The sequence below is a fragment of the Piliocolobus tephrosceles genome, chromosome 10 (genome assembly GCF_002776525.5).
Source record: "Piliocolobus tephrosceles isolate RC106 chromosome 10, ASM277652v3, whole genome shotgun sequence".
Classification (NCBI taxonomy): domain Eukaryota; kingdom Metazoa; phylum Chordata; class Mammalia; order Primates; family Cercopithecidae; genus Piliocolobus; species Piliocolobus tephrosceles.
The window spans coordinates 113638248-113659969 of record NC_045443.1 but is presented as its reverse complement, the minus strand read 5'-3'; the positions used below and the strand labels follow the sequence as shown (position 1 = coordinate 113659969).

Genomic DNA, 21722 nt, shown 5'->3' with positions numbered 1-21722 from the left:
ATCACTGATTTAAAAACCTGTGGCTCCAAACTTACAAAATTTGCTGCATAGGCCACCCCCTAGTGGCCAAATTTTACAACTACAACTTGCTTTTCAGTATGTCTACTTTTTAAGAATCAGTGCCTTAATGAGCTACTGTAGTGATAATTTTTTACTACAGGTGTATTAAAGAAATTTTTTTTTAACAAAGAAGTTCAGAATTGCTGTTTTAAGTATTTCTTAAAAGAAACTGTGAAGCTTGATTTTAATACCTGTCTGGAAAAAATATGGAACTGTTTCCCCAAAAGAGCAGCTATGAGTTTGACCAAAAGAGCAGCTTGTAAGTGTAGTGGATTTGTCAAAGTAGCTGAGTAATCCTCTTATGTATAAACCACAAGTCTGGCTCCAAACAATTTTTATTTTTTGTAATATTTTATGCATACTTGAAAGCAGGGATAGAACTTTAGTAGTGGTAACTATCTAATTGCTTCCACTTTGTTTAATTCCTCTACTTAGACTTTTCAGGGAGTCAGTTGTTGGACGAAAAAGGTAAGTTATGTAGACTGTTCACTGAATTAATGTGAAACCAGACCATAAAACATCGAGAAGTTAGTGATAAAGACCAAGAAAAGTCCAGGCTCAGTGGCTCACACCTGTAATCCCAGCACTTGGGGAGTCCGAGGCAGGCGGGTCACTTGAGCCCAGGAGTTCGAGACCAGCCTGGGCAACATGGTAAAAACCTGTCTCTACTAAAAATACAAAAATTAGCCAGGCATGGTGGCACACGCCTATAGTCCCAGCTACTTGAGAGACTGAGGCACAAGAATTGCTTGAATGCTGGAGGCAGAGGTTACAGTGAGCCAAGATCACGCCACTGCATTCCAGCCTGGGTGGTACAGTGATACTTTGTCTCAAGAAACAAAGCAAAACAAGACCCAGGAAAAGGTAATTCTCTGCTGATGGCCGCCTTCTTAGAGACTTCCATTATTAATATTCTTTTGTGAACTGATGTGATCATTTAATTAGCACTATTTGTTGTGCCAGTGTGCCTGCCTATAAACTAGGACTTTTTAGAAGCCCTTCCTATTAAACAAAATTTTTTTATTTCTTATTTTTAGCAGTTGCAGACTTGCAAAGGATGTTTCCCACTCCACCGTCTTTGGAACAGCATCCTGCATTTTCTCCTGTGATGAATTATAAAGATGGGATCAGCTCAGAGACAGTGACAGCATTAGGCATGATGGAGAGCCCTATGGTCAGTATGGTTTCAACACAACTCACAGAATTCAAAATGGAAGTGGAGGATGGATTAGGAAGTCCCAAGCCTGAGGAAATTAAGGTAATATTCAGTATATTAACATTTCCAGGGCAGAGCGGTTTCCAAGTGGATTCATGTACATCTACTTTAAAATGGCATATCATCTATGTGCCATATATACATAAGTTCCTAAGAATCCTTTTAATTGGAACATGAGGCACACCAGTGAGCATATTAAATAGTGTCTTTTGATTGATTTAACATTTCTGTGTTAGCATTTTCTAGTGATCAAAGGAGAGAAATACTGAAAAACGATCATTTTGGTTGCTGTTTTTATGATAGCACTGTGCCACTGTAGTGTGTTCTACAGAGTTTACCAGTATTAACACTGACCCCACTTTATTGTCATAGGACTTTTCATATGTGCACAAAGTTCCATCCTTTCAACCTTTTGTGGGATCCTCCATGTTTGCTCCACTGAAGATGTTGCCGAGCCATTGTTTGCTACCTCTGAAGATACCTGATGCCTGTCTGTTTCGGCCTTCATGGGCAATTCCTCCTAAAATTGAACAACTGCCCATGCCCCCTGCAGCCACTTTCATTAGAGATGGCTACAAGTATGTATAGGCATTGTGTCATTTACTTGCCATATTTGATGCAATTTTCATCTTAACTAAGTGTTTGTTAAAAGTGATGACAAGGTCCGGGCATGGTGGCTCATGCCTGTAATCCCAGCACTTTGGGAGGCCAAGGCGGGCGGATCACTTGAGGTCAGGAGTTTGAGACCAGCCTGGCCAACACGATGAAACCCTGTCTCTACTAAAAATACAAAAAATTAGCTGGGCTTGGTGGCAGGAGTCTGTAATCCTAGCTACTCGGGAGGCTGAGGCAGGAGAATCGCTTGAACCCAGGTGGTGGAGGTTGCAGTGAGCCAAGATCACGCCACTTCTCTCCAGCCTGGGCGACAGAGTGAGACTCTGTCTCAGAAAGAAAAAAAAATGATGACAAGTAGCATATCATTTGAAACTTTCCTTTATTGGTCATTCATATTTTTGTGCAAATTATTTTGTGCTGGAAAATGTGCATTATTTTCTAAATGAAATTTTGTATGCAGACAGTCACTGACTTACAATGGATTTACTCAGGAGTTTTTGACTTTATGATGATGTAAAAGTAATACACATTCAGGAGACACTGTACTTCAAGAACCCATACAACCATTCTGTTTTTCACTTTCAGTACCGTATATGATAAATTACACGAGATATTCCGCACTTGATTGTAAAACAGGCTTTGAGTTAGATGATTTCCCCAATGGTGGGCCAATGTAAGTGTTCTGAATATGTTGAAGACAGGCTAGTGCTAGGTGTGGTGGCTCACACCGCAATCCCAACACTTTGGGGAGGTCGAGGCAGATGGGTTGCCTGAGCTCAGGAGTTTGAGACCAGCCTGGGCAAATGACGAAACCCTGTCTCTACAAAAAATACAAAAATTTAGCTGGGCATGATAGCGTGTATCTGTAGTCCCAGCTACTTGGGAGGCTGAGGCAGGAGAATCACTTGAACCCACGAGGCGGAGGTTGCAGTGAGCTGAGATTGCACTACTACACTCCAGCCTGGTCGACCGAGTGAGACCCTATCACAGAAACAAAGCTAAACTATGATGGAATCAGTTTTCCCTGTGACAAATAATTTCTTTTTTTTTTTTTTTTTTTTGAGACGGAGTCTCGCTCTGTCACCCAGGCTGGAGTGCTGTGGCCGGATCTCAGCTCACTGCAAGCTCCGCCTTCCGGGTTCACGCCATTCTCCTGCCTCAGCCTGCCGAGTAGCTGGGACTATGGGTGCCGCCAAGTCGCCCGGCTAGTTTTTTGTAATTTTAGTAGAGACAGGGTTTCACCCTGTTAGCCAGGATGGTCTCAATCTCCTGACCTCGTGATCCGCCCGTCTCGACCTCCCAAAGTGCTGGGATTACAGGCTTGAGCCACCGCGCCCGGCCGGCAAATAATTTCTTAATAAATAAAGTTATTCGAATGATGTGAAAGAACACACATTCAGATTTCTGCTATGGTCAGGTAAGCAGTACATAGATGAAATGGACAGGGTAAATGCAAAAGCGTTGGTACTTCTAATGCTCAGCACCATTGTGGGTGACAGGAGGAGAAGCAAGTGAAGTCTAGTGTGAAACCCCATTTAAAGGGATGTTTGCTATTCAAGTGCAGAGGGTTGTTGTCAGGCAGGACTGGGGTCATTGTGGTCAGATCTTTCTGTTTTTGAGGGTCACTTGAAATCTGGATTTTTGTATGTTTTCCTTTCTTTAAAATGTTGTCAGCTAATAGAAAGTTAAGCTTAAGGAACTAATAAAACAAATTTGTGGTCCCACCTCAGCCTGTGGGCTGCAAGTTTGTGACCTTCTGTAAAATCATCCTGATGAAGTTAATTTTAATGTTATAACAAGTAAGGCTTCCTGCTTGTGTATATAAAGTCAGTGTCAGAAAGAAAAACTGTGACAGAAAAGTACAGAGGAATCCTAGACTTAGGAAGCTACAGTTACTGTATTATAATACTGAAATTCCTGCCTTGTAAAAATTATATGCATGACCTTAAATGACCATTTTACATGGGTCTTCCCTTTAAAATGAAGTAATCCTGCTCTGCCTCCCACACAGGACTTTCACAGTGCTTCAGCAACTAGTGATTGTAGAAGTACCATGGAAATAACAATGCACCAGCAATATAAAGAGCGTGCTGAAAAGCACCCTGAGCACCTGGCTGGTGTGCTGCTGCTGTGCTCCAATTGTATTCTAGCTTACTCAGCTAGATCCTGCACAACACAGCCAGAACACCTTGGCGCACGCATAAGGGGTTAGCTTAGCACATACAGTTGCTAATAAATGACATAGCAGTTTTAAGAACCCATTCAACAGTTTAATCTCTTTCATGCGTACAGGGTTCCCCAAAAAGGTCACATGCAAGCTTTTGCTGTATAATGGCTTAAATAATTTAGGTCATTATTTAGATCTATTACATCTTTCATTTGCCATCCCAAAGATTCTTTGTGTTCTTAACTGGCTCTATTAGTACAACCTTATGTGATGAAGGTTTTGTTTTTGTTTTTGTTTTTTGGGGTTTTTTTTTTTTTTTGGAGACAGGGTCTCGCTGTGTCACCTGGGCTGGAGTACAGTGGCACAATCACAGCTTAATGCATCCTTGACCTCCTGGGCTCAAGCAGTGCTCCCACATCAGCCTCCTGAGCAGCTGGGACTATAGGCACGTGCCACCACACCCAGCTAATTTTTATGAAATTTTGTTGTAGAGTTTGTGTCTTTCTATGTTGCCTACACTGATCCTGAACTCCTGGGTTCAAGTGCTTCTCCTGCCTTGGCCTCCTAAAGTGTTGGGATTATAGGCATGAGCTACTGCACCTGGCATGAAGGTGATTCCTGTCTGCACTGTCCACTATGGCAGTCACCAGCTTCCTGCTGCAGGTGTTGACCACTTGAAATGTGGCTAGTGAGACCAAGACTGAATTGTTTTATGTTAATTAATTTAAATTTAGGACATGGGGACTGGTGGCTACCTTATTGGAACAGTATGTGTCTAGAGTATGTGTAATCTTGCTGTGGTCTCTGCTCGCCATCACCGTGGACTCCTTTGTCACACGCAATACCCCTGCAATCACTTGCTTATGAGCCACCTTTTGTTTCTCCTTTTCACTTTCGACTCTCCAACTTCTAGTGTAGGGTTGCTACTCAGTTCATTTTTATTAAATGGGAAAAATCAGATTACAAGATAAACCATTCTTACTACCCAGGCAGCAATTTAATTCTTCAGGTTTTCAGTTAGTACTCATAGTTCCTTTTCTGATCTGAACTGCATAATAATTTTAGGGTTTTGTTGAACAGGAAAATTTGAAAGGAGTCCAATTAAAGATCATTATTACACACTTACTATTTTGGTCTCTAAGAGAGCAGTGATTGCCAATCAAGTTTTTTTTTTTTTTTTTTTTTTTTTTTATCTGTACTCAAAGATACCACTGTGTCTCAGATTTAATATTTCTTTACAGTGCCTGATGTGGACTTTTAGGCTGGTAGTTTAGACATAACTAATTAAAAATCACAAGAAAATTATTTGAAGAGACATTTCTTTATGACATTCTTCTTTCACATTATAAGTAACTGAATATGTAGTTCATTGGAGGAGCATTGGTTTAAGTACAGTATTAATATATATAGAAGAATATTAAGAATTTTAAAAAATCTCTATTCTTTTGATAACTTCTAAGTAGAAAAAATGGACTCATATACTAATATACATACACATCTAAGAAAGTACAGTTGTCCCTTGGTATCCTTGGGGGATTGATTCCAGGACCCCCTCGGATACCAAAATCTGAAGATGCTCAAGTCCTCTATATAAAATGGCAGAGTATTTGCATATAATTTACACAAATCCTTCTGTATACCTTAAGTCATCTCTGGATTACTCGTAATGCCTGATAGAATGTAAATGCTATATAAATGTTGTACTTTACTGTTTTGATTTGTATTTTTTAATTGTTGTATTTTTATTTTGATTTTTCATCTGTATATGGCTGAATCCACAGATGTGGAGCCTGTGGATATAGAGGGCCAACTGTATATCAAGACAATGTTTTATGATAATGAAACAGCAGAACCTTGCAGTCAGTGTTTTCTGCTTAGCTGTTCCAAAAAGAGTCACTGCTTATGAGAAAGTAGATACCATAGCCCAGTCAGTCTTGGGCAACTAAAATAATTACACTGTATGCAATGCATAACAGATTGAAAAGTGAAAAATGAAGTGCTTACCACCCCACAGAAAACTGTTGGAAGCTGGAAACTCTGATACAGTATGTGTACTTCTGTGCAACCACCTAATTAATACTGAGGCCTCTTAGCCGCATATGTAATATTCCTGTCAGTTGTAGTATAGTACTGGTAAATGGGCTACCTAAAATATAATTCCCTCCTGGTCACTCATTACTATAAAAATGTAAGCCTAGATAGGGCTGCATTTTGAAAATTAGAGAAATGTTTAATTTTCATATGTATTTGATTATAACTACTTTGATATTATATATAGATTATAGCCTCAGAACAAGTACACTGGCAGACTTTCAGATTCAAAAAAAGTGACAAAAATGTAATTGCAAATTAGATGGAAATTTCATCCTGTGGTCCTCTAGCTAATTTAGTGTCTGAACTTATAGTTGAAGTTCCATTTAGTAGTTACAACTTTTCAAATTACATTGACCAAACCCAGTGCCATGTTTTTTTACAAAAATAGTAAAAGTTCCTTCAAGAGGTTAGGATGAGGATGCTTATATGTGGAATAAGTAGAAAGAAAGTGCTTTGTTGAATTATTCTCCATACCTTACTACTTCTCTACACACTGCACTGACCTTTGTATCTTTTTTTTTTTAAGAGAAAATTAAATATGCCAGTGTATACCAGTGATAGCAGAAACAAACGAGAAACATGCAGTACATGGGTGGGGTGATCGTGTATCTACTTCAACATCTGTGACATGCTGCCATTCCTTACTTGGTGCCTTCTCTTTTTGTAGTAACGTGCCTAGTGTTGGGAGCCTAGCAGATCCAGACTATCTGAACACACCACAGATGAACACACCTGTGACGTTGAACAGCGCTGCCCCAGCCAGCAATAGTGGGGCAGGAGTCCTACCATCTCCAGCAACCCCTCGCTTCTCTGTCCCCACACCACGAACCCCCAGGACCCCAAGAACTCCCAGAGGTGGGGGCACTGCCAGTGGTCAAGGGTCTGTTAAGTATGATAGCACCGATCAAGGGTCACCAGCCTCCACCCCCTCTACTACACGGCCCCTCAACTCTGTGGAGCCCGCCACCATGCAACCAATTCCCGAAGCCCACAGCCTCTATGTTACCCTGATTCTCTCTGATTCCGTGATGAATATCTTTAAAGACAGAAACTTTGACAGCTGTTGCATCTGTGCCTGCAACATGAACATCAAAGGGGCAGATGTCGGGCTTTACATCCCCGATTCTTCCAATGAGGACCAGTACCGCTGTACCTGTGGGTTTAGTGCGATTATGAACCGCAAACTTGGCTACAATTCGGGACTCTTCCTTGAAGATGAGTTGGATATTTTTGGGAAGAATTCTGATATTGGTCAGGCTGCAGAGAGGCGCTTAATGATGTGTCAGTCTACCTTCCTTCCTCAGGTGGAAGGAACCAGAAAACCCCAGGAGCCACCCATAAGCCTTCTCCTCCTCCTCCAGAATCAACACACACAACCTTTTGCTTCACTGAGTTTCCTGGACTACATTTCCTCTAACAATCGCCAAACTCTTCCCTGTGTAAGCTGGAGTTATGACCGGGTGCAAGCAGATAATAACGATTACTGGACGGAATGCTTTAATGCGTTGGAGCAGGGGCGGCAGTATGTGGATAACCCCACTGGTGGAAAAGTGGACGAAGCTCTGGTGAGAAGTGCCACTGTGCACTCTTGGCCTCACAGCAATGGTAGGTGTCCCAGAACACAAATTTACTTTGAGGAGTATCTTGGTATGATCACAACTTAAGAGCTTTCTTTACTGTATTTGACAAAAAAATTTAATTTCATGTCTTTAGGGGGGAAAAAAAGAACCTAAAGTGAGAGCTATATTTATTTCACCCTAAACTTAAGGACTGGGAGTATGTTTTATATTGAAACACCTTTGGAGAAGAGTAATCGTTTTCTGAAATTTTCCTCTTTTAACTCATAAGTAAGCAGTCCTTGTTGGAAACCTGTGACCGCTGAGTATCAGAGTCGTCAAGAGCTTAGAGACTGATAATTTGCACACTGTCACATGCTTAAATCCACCATTCTTCCAGGTCAAGTTTCCAAGGAACCTCTTCCAGGAAGCCTTCTACCCATTTGCAGAGTCCCTTCTCCCTTCTCTGTTCCCCTCCTCTGTTGCATCTCTTATAACAAAATCACATTTTACTTTGCATTGTGGTGGGGCATATAACTGGTTGTATTATTAAAAGTTCCAGTTGACAAACATTTTCGAAGTTGGGTTGTAAGAGTGCCAAGCAACTTGCTATTTCCTTTTCTTATTCATTCACTGCCTAAACTGCAATGCATCATGGGGGATAAAATGGCTACCAAAAGAAACAAGGCACTTGCCCTCATGGGCTTTCTGATCTATTCTGGAAGTGGACATTAATTAATTACACAAGTATGCATATTATTACAGCCCATTTTATAAGTGATAAAAGCGTGGGATAGAGGGGGCACTCTAGGCTGAAGGTCAGAGAAGACTTCGTTGAAGAAGTAGTAACATTTGTTTGGAGATCTCAATGATGAGTACACATTAACTGAGGAAGGAGAATGGGTAGCAAGGCATGTGTCCGAGACAGAAGGTGCTGCAAGTGGGAAAGCCCTTGGTTGGGGCCTTTAGAAGCCGAAGCGAGGTTAGAAGCCAGCAGGGGCTAGATTACAGTGACTCTTTAGAGAGGCATGCTAGGGGTTGGGTCTTCCTGCTCAAAGTAATAAAAAGTCATTGAAAGGTTTTAAGAAGAAACATTGATGTCAGATTTGTGTAGTTAGAAAGGAAAAATAACAGTGGGCACTGGCTATAATTCTGGGTATGGATTAGAAAATGTCAGGAATGGATTTGGGGAGACTAAGGGGTTATTGAGGAAGACCTAGTAAGAAACAGTGGCTTGCCTTAGTGTCCTTTTGAAGAAGATGGAGAAGAAGCGGAATCATTGCAAGAGAGGTTTAGGAAGTATTATTGCAGGACTCAATAATGGGTTTAGTTTTGGGGATAAGGGAAAGATAGATGTTAAGGAGAAGTCCCAGATTCGTTACTAGTATACCTGGATAGTCAGTGGTGTTCAAAAACAAGCATACTGGAGGAAGACTATATCTGGAGAGAAAGTTTATAAATTGAGTTGTGGAAGTTTGGAAGTTTTAAAGATCCCTTTTGATATATCCAGGTAGAGGTATCAAATAGCCTCTTGGGGCTTTTGCTCAGGGGAGAGGGAGTAGTTGGCATATAGATGATAACTTCAGTTAAGGGGGCACAGATGAGCTCACTGAGGAGGAGGAGAAAAGTATAGAATGAGAAGAGGGCCTGGGAGAGCTTAGCTAAATTCTGACAGGTATCAGTGAGGCAGAGAAGCATGAGCCTATCAAGGAAGTGCAGAAGGAAGAACCATAGAGGGGCTCTTGGGCTCTTGGAAGCCAGGGGTAGCCAGTGTTTCAAGAAAGAGGAAGTGATCGACAGGCATTAAAATGCAAGTGAAGATTTTAAGATAAGGATTAAACATGTCTTCTGACGGTGGTGAGAGCTATTTCTGTAGAGTGGTGAGAGCAGAGGCCAGACTGGAAGGGTTGTGTGAATGAAGTGGGAACCCTGTTTCTGAACAACTCTCAGTCTTGCAGGGAAGAAAATTATATAAGATTCTTAAATACAGTTTGAAATCTGAAATAATAAAAAGTATGTCCAGAGGTCGTCAGTAGAGTATGGGGAGTAATGGGTGTTTTCTGACTAGGCCAATCAAGGAAGCTTTCATGGAAGTGGAGATGACTAAGGAAGCATTAAAGGGTTGTACTCATTTGTATAACTGCTTAGGTTTAAGCACAGTGCCTTATACTTAAGCAGGCCCTTAAGCAGTTTCTAGTAAATGGATTAATGAAGTCAAGAAAATGCAGCCTTTCCCCTAAAGAAATGTGGGTGATCAGCTTGGGTGAGTCCTTTTACTAGATAGGCCTTCAGATGGAAAAGCAGTCTGTGTGCATGAATCAGTGGTGTTGTCTTTCAGGATGAAAAATAGGACATTTTATTGCAGGGGAGGTCTGGATTTCAAATTTTAAGATGCCTAAAAGTACCAGATAATGTAAATGAATGACATGGGAGACAGATTTGCAGAAGGCAGTGCCTTAAGCTGTCTTTTCAAAACTCACTTTCTCTTTTGCAGGCACAGGAATAGGGTTCATAAGAAACATGCTTGCTTTTAGTTTCCTCAAATCTGTGGTTCTCTTGGTCTGTGATTTCCCACTTTTGGTAGAGCCATTAATACAAGAAGTATTCACTCTTGTTCTTACTATATGTAAAAAGAAGCACCGGCTGAAGATAAAAGGCAATGAACACTGCGTCAGACTCAGGCAGACAGCAGGACAGGGACCATGAGGTGCCTGAAGGGGACAGCTGCTTCTCAGCTCCAGCAAGTGGTGATTATGCAGGAATGTGGGTCTCTCAGTTTAGGGGAAGCTGGCAATCTAGATTTGTGTATGAAATTTCCTGGAGTGATTTGTTCCACAGTTTAACAAAATATTCTGTGGACCACCACTTTGCAACCTATGCTTTACTGATTTAGGGACACATTTGAAAATGTCTTAAGAATCCTTAATCATCCTGTGTTTCAAATTTAGTTGGCAGATAAATCTTAGATTTCTTGCCATGCCCTTTCCCTCATCAGCTAGAAGAGTAAGATGAAGTCTTCAGGAATCCAGCTGTGCAGATTCACACCACATCACCTACAGCATAATTAGCTCTTTTGGCAGACCTTTTTAAGAATCTGATGAGCATGATGAACCCTCCATCCTGAGAAAAAAACAATACGTATATCCAAACGTGCTTGCACGGTTTTGCATAGAGTTCAGACAACTTTCAAATTTTAGGTTAAAAATCCCTCCCCAGGGCTACTGCTGGGACTGAAGTTATCTGCATTTAGAAGGCAGGGAATCCCATCCGTGCCTGCAGAGGGCTTCGGTCCTGAGGGGCTTCAGCTGTGTTTCCCCGTGCCTCTGGCTGCACTGAAGATTGGCTTTCTCTTTATTATACATTCTGTATTTTGTGAAAATATTTTTACAATTAAGAGCATTTAAAGAGTTTTTAAAAGCTTCTATTTAAGTTCCATTTTTTCCTACTCATCATATAAACAAAACATTGATATTTGCAAATAAAAGTAATATAATAATTAAGAAACTTTTGCAGCTGTCTTGTGAAAATCCTTGGAAACAGTTTTACATGGTTTTAAAAAGTCGCACCTATCCATTTTTCCACTTTTAAACAATTCTTCCATTAAACGTTTTTATATAGAGTAATCCATTTCCCCTTTTATTATTTTTGATACTAAATTATCAATTATTTTCTCTAATTTAGTAGAAGAATATCTTTCGTCCTGACTCCTATTTCAAATATTTTAGAATCTACTACAGCTAATAACGTTGTTGTTCTGAACTATAACTGAGGCTCGAGGTGATGGCGAGGAAGAGGAGGGTGCCAGCCCCCTTATCTTCTCTGTCTCTTCTCATTCTCTTCCAGTGCTGGACATCAGCATGCTCTCCTCCCAGGATGTGGTTCGTATGCTATTGTCCCTGCAGCCCTTTCTCCAAGATGCCATCCAAAAGAAGCGCACGGGCAGGACCTGGGAGAACATCCAGCATGTACAGGGACCACTCACTTGGCAGCAGTTCCATAAAATGGCAGGACGGGGAACCTACGGTAGGGTCTTTGTCCTGTTTAAAATTCCTTCTGACTTCAGTGCTGTTCAGTGAAGAGCAGCGTTAGTTACTGTCAAGTCCTTGCTTCACTAACAAAATAGGGGAGTCTTTTTCTTCATGACCATTAAGTTTTATAATCTCTTTGTTTTCCTAAAGTTAATTTTAGAGTCAAGTTTCCTAACACCCTTGGTGTAATCCAGGCCAGTGAGGAGGACAATCCCTAAAACGTCCATTTCTTAGATTCTCCTCATCTTCCCAGTCCTCATTGCATTTTCATCTGGGTGGACTTCTGGGCCAGTTCTGTGTACTTCATCGTAGTTAGGATCATAATGCTTATCTTGAAGGAAATGATGTAGTGCTGCTTGGAAGGTTAATTTTAACTTGTTCTAGTCTGCCCTCTGATCTTACGGAACTTTGTAAGCAAATTCTGACTTAATTAAGAGTCCTCATCAATGACCATTTAATTAGATGATTTGAAAAATACTTTTAAGAATGTCTTGTCAACATGGAGTGACATTTCAGATGCCAGAATTAAGACCAGTGTACCAGGAATTTCAAAATTGTACAGATTGTGGGAAAAACTCTCTAGCACCTTCCTAAACTACAATGTCATTTTAGGTTCAGAAGAATCTCCTGAGCCGTTGCCCATCCCCACTCTGCTGGTAGGCTGTGACAAGGATTTCCTCACCATCTCGCCATTCTCCTTGCCATTTTGGGAGAGGCTCTTGTTGGACCCATATGGGGGCCACCGTGATGTTGCCTATATTGTGGTGTGTCCAGAAAATGAGGCCTTGCTCGAAGGAGCCAAAACTTTCTTCAGGGACTTGAGTGCTGTATACGAGGTGAGGAAGTTACTGTGAAAATCACTTTTTATGACTTGGATCCTCTGGTTTCTGGTGATGACTAAATTTCAAGACAAATTATCTTGAAAGTAAATCTCAAAGAAAATTCGCAAACAGGAGGATGAGGAAGAGAATTGAATTGATATATTTTTCTGGAAGCAAATTGCTTTCCCATCTTGGCTTTATATTTGTTAGATTTAGAAAACATTCCTCTCCCATTCTTACCACACGTCTTAAAATCCCATCAGTTCTGTCTTCTCCATTTATGTGCTAAAAGGTGAAGAATATTGTTCACCAGGGGAAAGTGGCAATGTAGAAGATGAGCTTTACAAAAAGAGCACATCTCTCTTTTTATTTATTTATTGGATGGATTGAGTGACAGGGTGAGTAGGTGAGAGTTCCTGACAACAGTATAAAAATGTTGTTTTGAAAATTTCTGAATTGAAACATAAGTTTAATGAATCATGTCCCTGTTGTGTTTTAACACGACATCTTAATACTGAAACTTTGATACTGATTAAAAATATAATGCCTCTAATAATGTAAAAACCAGGCAGATAATTTTACATCTTTAGTATATGAATTCCTATTGCTTTAAACAAATAGAATCATGTCTGTCTTTGAATAATAAGTGCTACGTTTCTTATGCCAAAGTATGTATGCACTAAGTTCTTTGTATCTGATACATCTGATGTCTTTGTATTTGGTAAAATGAAATTAATATCTGTAAAGTGTTTAGAACTATGATAGGCACGTAAACATTATAAAAGTAGTTTTAAAGTAAGATTCCAAGCTGAATTCCCAAATATTCCAAAACAGGGCATTCATGCTCTGTAAATGTATGAGTAGGCATGGAGTAGTAAATTTACGTGTTGCTACAAAGAAATGAGGAGATGCTAACGTGATGTAATGACATCAATTAAGTCACTGAAGGAAGCCCTTGAATACATTCATTTCTGAACAGTATCTGATCAGGGGATATATAGCACTATTAAATCATAATTAACAGAACATTTGTGTAAGCAGTTTTAAAGCCCAGCCATTCCCTTGAATGGAACCTTCAACTTAAGTTACAAAATGTAAAAACCACTGCCAGATCTTTTTAAGAGGGTGCAGACTCTCTCTAAATTTTTCTTAATGACTTCACTAGGGTTGCTCATTCAGCAGTAATTCATACCTCCTTAAGAAGAGTATATACTAGAGGATTTTGTCAGAGCTTAGTAAGCCTTCACTTCATCTACTCCGATAAGGGATAATAATATGGGCTCTCCTGCTGGTGAACAGGTAGTTTACTTTTTGCAGGTTTATTATATTCCCTGCCATAAGCACCCATTTAGCGTCATGGAGATTAATAGCAGAATCTCCTTGTCCTATTTACTTTAAAGAAAAGAAAAGTGATCAGTGTACTCACTGCTTCAGTGGCCCCTGCTATTGGTGATCTCCAAATGTCTGTAACAGAACAGATGGCCCATAAAATTTTAATGTTATCTTATGGGAAAACATTATGAGTAGGGATTACTTAGGAGATTTTAGTGGACATATGTCTCAGTCAGCCTACTGTGGCAGGAATCTGCTAATTCTTTGTCCGTTAGCAGTCAGGTAGTGTTCATCAGCCTCCTCTTGTACAGGAGGAATTGACTTGAATGAAGAAACTTTTTTTTTGTTTTTTTTTTGTTTTTGTTTTTTGTTTTTTGTTTTGTTAGAGAGACTAGTCCAAGTTTTAGAGAGACAGATAGCAATTTAAGGGTACATTACAATTACCTGAAAGGACCAACTTATAATGTTGGTTTGATTGCATGCAGTAACCCTAAAAGAAAAAGGAAAATGCTTCCATATGTATGTTAAAGAATCTGCCTTGCTAACCATTGGTACTGAATGAAGGAATGGCCCCTGTTATAACTAATGATCTCGTCTATGATATCAGATGTGTAGGCTTGGGCAGCACAAGCCCATCTGCAAAGTGCTACGTGACGGGATCATGCGCGTGGGAAAAACCGTGGCACAGAAGCTGACAGATGAGCTTGTGAGTGAGTGGTTTAACCAGCCTTGGAGTGGCGAGGAGAATGACAATCATTCCAGACTCAAACTTTATGCGCAAGTTTGCCGCCATCACCTAGGTAAATGGGAATTTATTTGGCAAAGTAGAACTGGAGAAGTAAAATAGCAAATCCCTCCCATCCTTTCTTTTATAGATGAAACATTGTATTTCTTTTGCCTCAAGTAATGCTGTATTTGTTAAGGTCCATTTTGGTGTTCTGAGCAGTTTGCTAATTTCTATGTGTACATATATTTTTAAAAAAAAATATTCAAAGTTGCCTAATCATGTCTAATTTACTCCACATTTTGAAAACTTAGCAGCATGACTTGGTATTAGCTGCTTAGCTTTAACCCATATATTCTGAAGAGAATCTTAGAAGCTTGTAAACCTAGCAGTATAATGTCCCGTGATGACTGTGGAATATATAGCTTCTCGTTTTTCAGGGCAGGCATATGGAATCAGTCTGAAAGGAGACTATCACAAGTGATTGATTTTCTCTTTTCAAACAGGCCTCTTCTGTAGAATTTGTAAGTTGCTCCATGTGCATCTCCATGTTTGCAGAATACATAAGCATGAGTGTGGAGATAGTACTTTGTGTATTGTGATCAGAGTATTGCAGCTTGAAAGCATAATTTTTTTTACAAGTGACCATTCTAGATTTCTGGTTCAGTCAACACTGCAGAATATCACTAAAGTCACCTCTTTGCATGTATTCTTTCAGCACCTTATTTAGCCACTCTGCAGCTTGATAGCAGCCTGTTGATACCACCTAAATACCAGACCCCACCAGCAGCAGCACAGGGACAGGCTACGCCTGGGAATGCTGGGCCCTTAGCTCCAAATGGATCAGCAGCTCCCCCAGCTGGCAGTGCATTTAACCCCACCTCGAATAGTAGTACTACAAATCCTGCAGCAAGTAGTTCCGCATCTGGTTCCTCTGTGCCACCGGTCTCATCGTCTGCCTCTGCTCCTGGTATTAGCCAGATAAGCACTACCTCTTCTTCAGGATTCAGTGGTAGTGTTGGAGGGCAGAACCCCAGCACTGGGGGCATTTCTACGGATAGAACTCAAGGGAACATAGGCTCTGGCGGAGACACTGACCCCGGGCAGAGCTCTTCTCAGCCCTCACAGGATGGACAAGAGAGGTATGTTACTCACTCATTGAGACGAGTGGCTTCAGCTCAGACCCTTTCTCTCTTCTTCTTCTGCACCTTTTCTCCCTTGACCTCATGATTCTCTGAATCCTATGAAGTGCTCTGTTTCTCTTTCCTCTCAAAAGAAAGGGGTAATGGTCGATCTAAAGCTGCAGTGTTAAAAATTTGAGACTTCTTATAAATTATTATGACTTATAAACCTTATTATTAAACTTACTATCAACTTAATAACAACTTTGTACAACATAACCACAGAGAAGAAAGGGGAGTTTGAAAAAGATATCTCCCATTTTAGAGGAGTACATTGCCATTTTCCACCTGCCTTCAATGCTCTCTGGCTTGGTTTGCCTGTATTTTGGTAAGGTGATACACGTTACTCTTACATTTAATCTGTAAACATTCTTTAGGGAGCCTGTGTGCTCTAGAATTGAGCACTTTTGTTTTTCATATTCGTGTAATTTATGTTTATTTTGTGCGTCTCACAAATGATTCTCTCGCCAGTGTTACAGAAAGGGAGAGAATAGGAATTCCCACCGAGCCTGACTCTGCAGACAGCCATGCCCACCCTCCAGCCGTTGTCATTTACATGGTGGACCCATTCACTTATGCTGCAGAGGAGGACTCCACTTCTGGGAACTTTTGGCTGTTGAGCTTGATGCGCTGCTACACAGAAATGCTGGATAATTTACCTGAGCATATGAGAAATTCTTTCATTCTCCAGGTTACTGTTCGCAAGTTTATTCTTTACTTTTGATGTTGATATTTTTGTTGTTGTGAAAATAAATATAGGCTTATGATTTTTCTTAAAAAATGGAAGTACAGGTTAATTATCCCCTAACCAAAATACTAGGGACCAGAGTGTTCTGGATTTCTGATTTTGGAATATTTGCATATATGTAATGGGAGACCTTGGCAGTGGACCCAAGTCTAAACATAAAATTTATGTTTTATATACACCTTATACACTTAACCTGAGGTAATTTTATACAATATTTTTAATAATTTTGTGCTTTATGCAAAGTTTTGATTAAATTTTGACTACAACACATCACATGAGGTCTGATACAGAATTTTCCACTTGTGGCATTTTATTGAGATTCCAGAAGTTTTGGGTTTTGGTGCATTTTGGACTTAGATTTTTTGCTTAGGGATATTCAACCTGTACATGAAAGTATAAAAGAAAAAATAGTTGTAATTCCGACTTCTACATTCAACCACCATTACCATTTTGGTGTTTTTCTAGCTTGTTTTACTATTTTTGTTGACACAGTTGAGATCATACTTTTAATATAACTTACTTTCTATCTAATGTTATTCATGAATACATTTTCATGTTATTTAAATTCTTACAAGCAACATTTTTAATGACTGCATATTTTCCATAGCCATTCCTATATCTCCACTTCTTTACTGTTATAAATAAAGCCATAGTACACATTTATGTATAATCTTATTTTTCACATTTCAGGTCATTTTTTAACATGAATTCTTAGATGTAGATGCTGACACATATTGCCAAATTCCATTCCAAAAGAGATTACACTTACTTTCCTTTCATCAGTGAATGAGTATGCTTATTTTCACTGCACCTTTGACAGCTTTATGGTGTAATGATTTTTTTAAAAATTCTATATAGATGAAAAACAGTGATTCGGATGTTTAGGTTTCATTTTAATGTCACTTTAACTGAAGCTATCTTGTAAAATTAAAAGATTGAAATTGAAGTTACCAGAGTACATTGCTGATAGTTTTCCATTGTTTTGAAGTCTGTATCCTAAATGATTAGGTAATAATTCCAAAAAATGCCATACACACTGTGTAATTATAAAAAGGAGAAATATAATAAAATTTGGGGGCCATGGTAATACCTGTAATAAATTGAGATCTTACCTCTAAAATGGGAACATGGTAGTTTCTAAGTGACAGTATAACTTGACCAACATAATCGTACATCTTTCGAAATTGCTGGTGATAGAGAATTTTATGTCAGTGGAAGGAATTAGGATTTAATTATATTATGTGTGACACTGATATATTTTAAGGCTGAGGTTACCTCTCCCCATTGTGGTAAGGAATTCATGCTGTTTCCTTTTTCAGCTTGCTTGTTAGCGTGTTAGATCTCAGTTTCTAGGTTTTTGGTTTTTGTTTTTTTTTTTTTTGTATTTATGTCTTTAGATTGTGCCTTGCCAGTACATGCTGCAGACAATGAAGGATGAGCAAGTTTTCTACATTCAATACTTGAAGTCCATGGCATTTTCAGTGTACTGCCAGTGCAGGCGACCATTGCCTACACAGATCCACATTAAATCCCTCACGGGATTTGGGCCTGCAGCCAGCATTGAGATGACACTCAAGAACCCTGAGGTGGGTATTGGCAGGACAGAAACTTAGAAAATTTATACTAAAATGCAAGCTAGGAGAGGTATTTTATCTAACCCACAGATTGGCTGGTTGCTTAGTTGGCCTTCTCCCTTGATATGAGAGTTGCTAGGCTGGATGTGGTGGCTCACGCCTGTAGTCTTAGGACTTTGGGAGGCTGAGGTGGGAGGATTGCTTAAACCTAGGAGTTTGAGACCACCCTGGGCAACATAGCAAGACCCCCCGTCTCCATAAATTTATTTTTAAAAATTAGCCAGGTGTGATGTGTGCCAGTAGTCCTGGCTGTTTGGGAGGCTGAGACGGAAGGATCACTTGAGCCCAGGCGTTTGAGATGGCAGTGAACTGTGATCACACAACCACTTCTGCCTGGAGAGTAAGACCCTGTCTCAAGCGGGGATTGAAAAAGAGTTGGCAGGTTTCTTTAACTCTTAGGTTTAAAAGTAGAGGAGATATTTCTCTGAACTTTTAAGAATTTTTGAGAAAAGAGGCAAGCAAATTCTTACTGTTTTTTTTTTTGTGTAGGACTTTAGGCAATAATATATGTATCACTTTTTTTTTTTTTTGAGACAGAGTCTCGCTCTGTCGCCCAGGCTGGAGTGCAGTGGCTGGATCTCAGCTCACTGCAAGCTCCGCCTCCCGGGTTTACGCCATTCTCCTGCCTCAGCCTCCTGAGTAGCTGGGACTACAGGCGCCCGCCACCTCGCCCGGCTAGTTTTTTGTATTGTTTAGTAGAGACGGGGCTTCACCGTGTTAACCAGGATGGTCTCGATCTCCTGACCTCGTGATCCACCCGTCTCAGCCTCCCAAAGTGCTGGGATTACAGGCTTGAGCCACCGCGCCCGGCCCACTTTTAGTTTTTAATGTTTGAATTTTCTAAATTTATTTTCGTTATCTTTCTAAGCTACTCTGTGTCTTAGATCAGAAATCCTTTGCATTTTCTGGCTCTGGTCTGTATCCTGAGACAGCAGTTATAGTTGTGTTTACTCTGCAGGGGGCTCTCATTTTCTGATGCACATACTTACAGGGAGTTGATTTCTCCTTTCCTTGCCTCAGTGCTTCGGTATGTAAATGAATGCATTTTCGCTCCATCTTTTTAAACCTACTTCCTACAGATATGTGTTGATCTCAAAGGGAATTTTACAGCACCAAAGCTAAACATGTTTTAAACAAAAGTTTTACACTTCCTTTGTTTTTCTAATCACGTTATCTTGAAGATAGGTATACAGGGCAATGTTCAGAATTTTCAAAGCCTTCAAAAATCAGTTCCCACAATTTTATTGCATGAAAAATACCCGATTAGTAAAAGCCAGCAAATACCTCTTTACCATAAGAGAGCTTCTTAAAACACCAATTGCTATTTTTAGTTGGTAATGTTGTTCTGAACAACTCTATGAAATGCTTGCACTTTTATAAGTAGAATGCTTGCAAGTGAAAAATGATACAAGTAGTTAATACTGTGTTTGTTGTAACTTGGTTCAGGTCAGCTTAGTCCCAAGGGAGAAAAGCTGCTCAACCGATGACCTACATTCACTCTAGTGTTATATAAAATTTCTATTTTAGGAAGTTTTAGTTAGTTTATTCTTTGAGTTTGAAGTTTTCACTTCTATGAGCAGTTCATCTGTTTTCTCTATTAAATTTTTCTAGAATTTCAAAAATAAACGTCTCTACTTATTTTTCATTTTGTTTCCAGAAATTATGAATTATTGCCTTTCTAAAGGTTATTATTCTCAGAGCATCATCAGGAGCTCATAAGATAAAGTGAGGTTTAGGTTAAAATAAATGGCAAAAAGACTTCGAGTAGTATGCTTTTTCTCCATTTTGCTTGAAAGAGGAAGAGAGAAACGATTTTACTTTATTAGAAACAAAAGAACCAAATGTTATAAATATTTGCTGAAGTTTATACTTTTTTTTTTTTGTAGCCACTACGCCCGGCTAACTTTTTTATTTTCAGTGGAAACAGGATTTTGCCATGTTGGCCAGGCTGGTCTTGAACTCCTGACCTCAGGTGACCCGCCTGCCTTGGCCTCCCACCGCGCCCACCCTAAACTGTGAAATTTTTAAAAAGGATTTCATGATATGTGAATTGTATCTCAATAAAGCTGTTACTAAAAAAAGAAAAGTCCAGCTGAGTTTGCCTGGAGTTTTTTACAAAACAAAAGGCTAAATCTGAAGTATCTTAGATGTAATAGATAGCTTCTGAAACACTAAATAAAATATGATTCCCAAACTGTGTTGTGAGATGTGAGATATTCCATGAAAAACAAAAGATAACAGCAATTGTATTTGAAAATTTGCATAATAAATACTATAAAGTAAATTCTTTCACATGTGATAACTTGCATAAAACTGTGCCACCCAGAGAATGAGAACTGCATGGAGGCAGGGGCCTGTTTTGTTCACCCCTGCATCCTCAGCACCTAGTAGAGCACCTGGCACACAGTAGATGCTCAACTATATTTACCGAATGAGAACACAATGTTCTAGCTGCAGACTGAGGCAGAGGCAGCATTGACCAACTAACCATTACCTTAATGCAGATTAAAATGTATAAACTTCAGGCCGGGCGCAGTGGCTCACACCTGTAATCCCAGCACTTTGGGATGCTGAGACGGGCGGATCACAAGGTCAGGAGTTCAAGACCATCCTGGCTAACACGGTGAAACCCTGTGTCTACTAAAAATACAAAAATTAGCTGGGTGTGGTGGCGGGCGCCTGTAGTCCCAGCTACTCGGGAGGCTGAGGCAGGAGAATGGCGTCAGCCTAGGAGGCGGAGCTTGCAGTGAGCCAAGATCGCGCCACTGCACTCCAGCCTGGGCGACAGGGTAAGACTCTTGTTTCCAAAAAAAAGGAAAAAAAATTGTACAGTTCAGTGGTTTTTAGTATTTTCACAGAGTTGTACAGTCATCACTACTATCTAATTTTGGAACGTTTTCATCAACCCTCAAAGAAACACAGTATTCATTAGCACACACTACTCATTCCCCACTCCAGTCCCTGGCAACCACTGGTCTACTTGCTGTGTCTATGCAGCTGCCTGTTCTGGACATTTCATGTAGATGGAATCATACAATATATGATTTTTTTTTTTTTCTTTTTTAGACAGGGTCTCATTAATATTGCTTGGGCTGGTCTTGAACTCCTGGCCTCAAGCAGTCCTTCCCCCAATTTTTTTACTTTTATTTTTGAGACAAGGTCTCGCTCTGTTGCCCAGGGTGGTGTGCAGTGGCAAGATCATGGTTACTTGCAGCTTCAACCTCCCTGGGCTCAAGTGATCCCCCTGCCTGAGCCACTGGAGTAGCTGGGACTACAGGCATGTGCCACTGTGCCTTCCTAAAGTTTTGAAATTTTTTGATAGAGATGGGGTTTTGCCATGTTGCCCAGGCTGGTCTTGAGCTCCTTGGCTCAAGCATTCTGCCTGCCTCAGCCTCCCAAAGTACTGGGATAACAAGCGTGAACCACCTCACTTGGCCATATGTGATATTTTATGTCTGGCTTCTTCCATTTAGCGTAATGATTTTGAGGTTCATCCGTGTCATAACATGTACCAGTACTTCATTTCTTTTCCTGGCTAAATAATAT

The 21722-nt window shown here is 40.1% G+C and overlaps 1 protein-coding gene across 4 annotated transcripts in view; it reads left to right on the top strand.

Annotated features, from left to right (window-relative positions):
- The window catches only part of MED13L (mediator complex subunit 13L), a 321531-nt gene that overhangs the window by 280526 nt on the left and 19283 nt on the right, over positions 1-21722 (top strand). For 3 of the 4 annotated variants that reach the window (XM_026456566.2, XM_023204113.2, XM_023204128.1), the window contains 9 exons: positions 1098-1318; positions 1649-1854; positions 6820-7757; positions 11552-11731; positions 12349-12572; positions 14497-14689; positions 15332-15755; positions 16266-16485; positions 17940-18128. In XM_026456566.2, coding sequence (XP_026312351.1) covers positions 1098-1318; positions 1649-1854; positions 6820-7757; positions 11552-11731; positions 12349-12572; positions 14497-14689; positions 15332-15755; positions 16266-16485; positions 17940-18128 — 2795 coding nt within the window. The remainder of the gene's footprint in view (positions 1-1097; positions 1319-1648; positions 1855-6819; positions 7758-11551; positions 11732-12348; positions 12573-14496; positions 14690-15331; positions 15756-16265; positions 16486-17939; positions 18129-21722) is intronic. The other variant, XM_026456567.2, reaches the window with a different exon arrangement.